Source organism: Austrofundulus limnaeus, unplaced genomic scaffold, assembly GCF_001266775.1.
Source record: "Austrofundulus limnaeus strain Quisiro unplaced genomic scaffold, Austrofundulus_limnaeus-1.0 Scaffold146, whole genome shotgun sequence".
Taxonomy (NCBI): domain Eukaryota; kingdom Metazoa; phylum Chordata; class Actinopteri; order Cyprinodontiformes; family Rivulidae; genus Austrofundulus; species Austrofundulus limnaeus.
In genome coordinates, this window is record NW_013952548.1 from 497,892 (window position 1) to 498,964 (window position 1,073).

Consider the following 1,073-nt stretch of genomic DNA (forward strand, 5'->3'; position numbering starts at 1 on the left):
AGTTGATAAAGTAAATTTTAAAAATCTGTATTGTTCGATACAAGTGTGTATTGAACCTAAAGCACTGTATTGAACGGTTCGATACTGGTACATATATTGTTGCACACGTTATATACCTGTATATATACACACACACATACACCCAGATATCAAAATACAGTATGTTAATTCAATATTGAATTATTGACAATAAAAGTTGATTTTTGTTTAAGGTTGACAATTGATCAACCTTCAAACAATCTAATTCTAGCCAAATAACCAATATTGAAATGATGTTATTGAATTAGTGTTGTTTCATGGTTGAATTGTAATAATTGAAAWGCCAAAGTCTAATCAATGTTGAATCAACATTGATTTAGTATGAGTTATGGTTGAAAACCTAACATTATTTCAACAAGTCCCCAACCACTTTTTGTATAATTTCAACATGGATTCAATGTCAAACCATATTTCAGTGTTGACTCATTGATTTTTTGTTATCTGGGTAAGCTTAGTTTAGTTTTAGTAGAAACCCTTGGGTCTTTTTTTCATTTTCAACATTTTTAAAGTTTACAAATTCTATCCCACAAGGCTTTGATCCTCATTTTGCACAGCTTAACGTTTTCTAATACTATACACTGAAGGTTATGCACTCATGAAATGCACAGGCTACTCTAATCTACTTACCCTTTGGCAGGATGCACTACGAGGCACCTTGGCTTATCAATGCCGTGGATGATGGACGTCTTTAGGGAGCCATCAAAGCGAGCCACATTGATTTGGGACTCGTCGTTTTCCGAGCTGAGCCAGTATAAGTTCCTGGAAAGCCAGTCTAAAGCCAGACCCCGACAGTTCACTATGTCTGAAAGATCATGAAAAAGCTGTCACACATATGGTATGTGCTATACAGTACTATAAATACTTACCATGCATTTCTGTCTATGTACAACAAACACGTAAAATAAATGTTTGGATAGGCAGTAAACCTTATAGGCTTCATCTGGTGTTTTGTACACATTTCAATTTCCAAATATTTGAAAAAAAAAAAACAGCAAGTATTATTATTAATATTAATCAGTAAACCCTTCTTATGG

At 33.6% G+C, this 1,073-nt stretch overlaps 1 protein-coding gene across 1 annotated transcript in view; it reads right to left on the reverse strand.

The window, feature by feature from the left end:
* The window catches only part of lrp1bb (low density lipoprotein receptor-related protein 1Bb), a gene marked incomplete in the record, with an annotated part of 232,866 nt that overhangs the window by 93,447 nt on the left and 138,346 nt on the right, over nucleotides 1–1,073 (reverse strand). Inside the window, 1 exon segment of the mRNA XM_014016494.1 lies at nucleotides 667–841. Coding sequence (XP_013871948.1) covers nucleotides 667–841 — 175 coding nt within the window.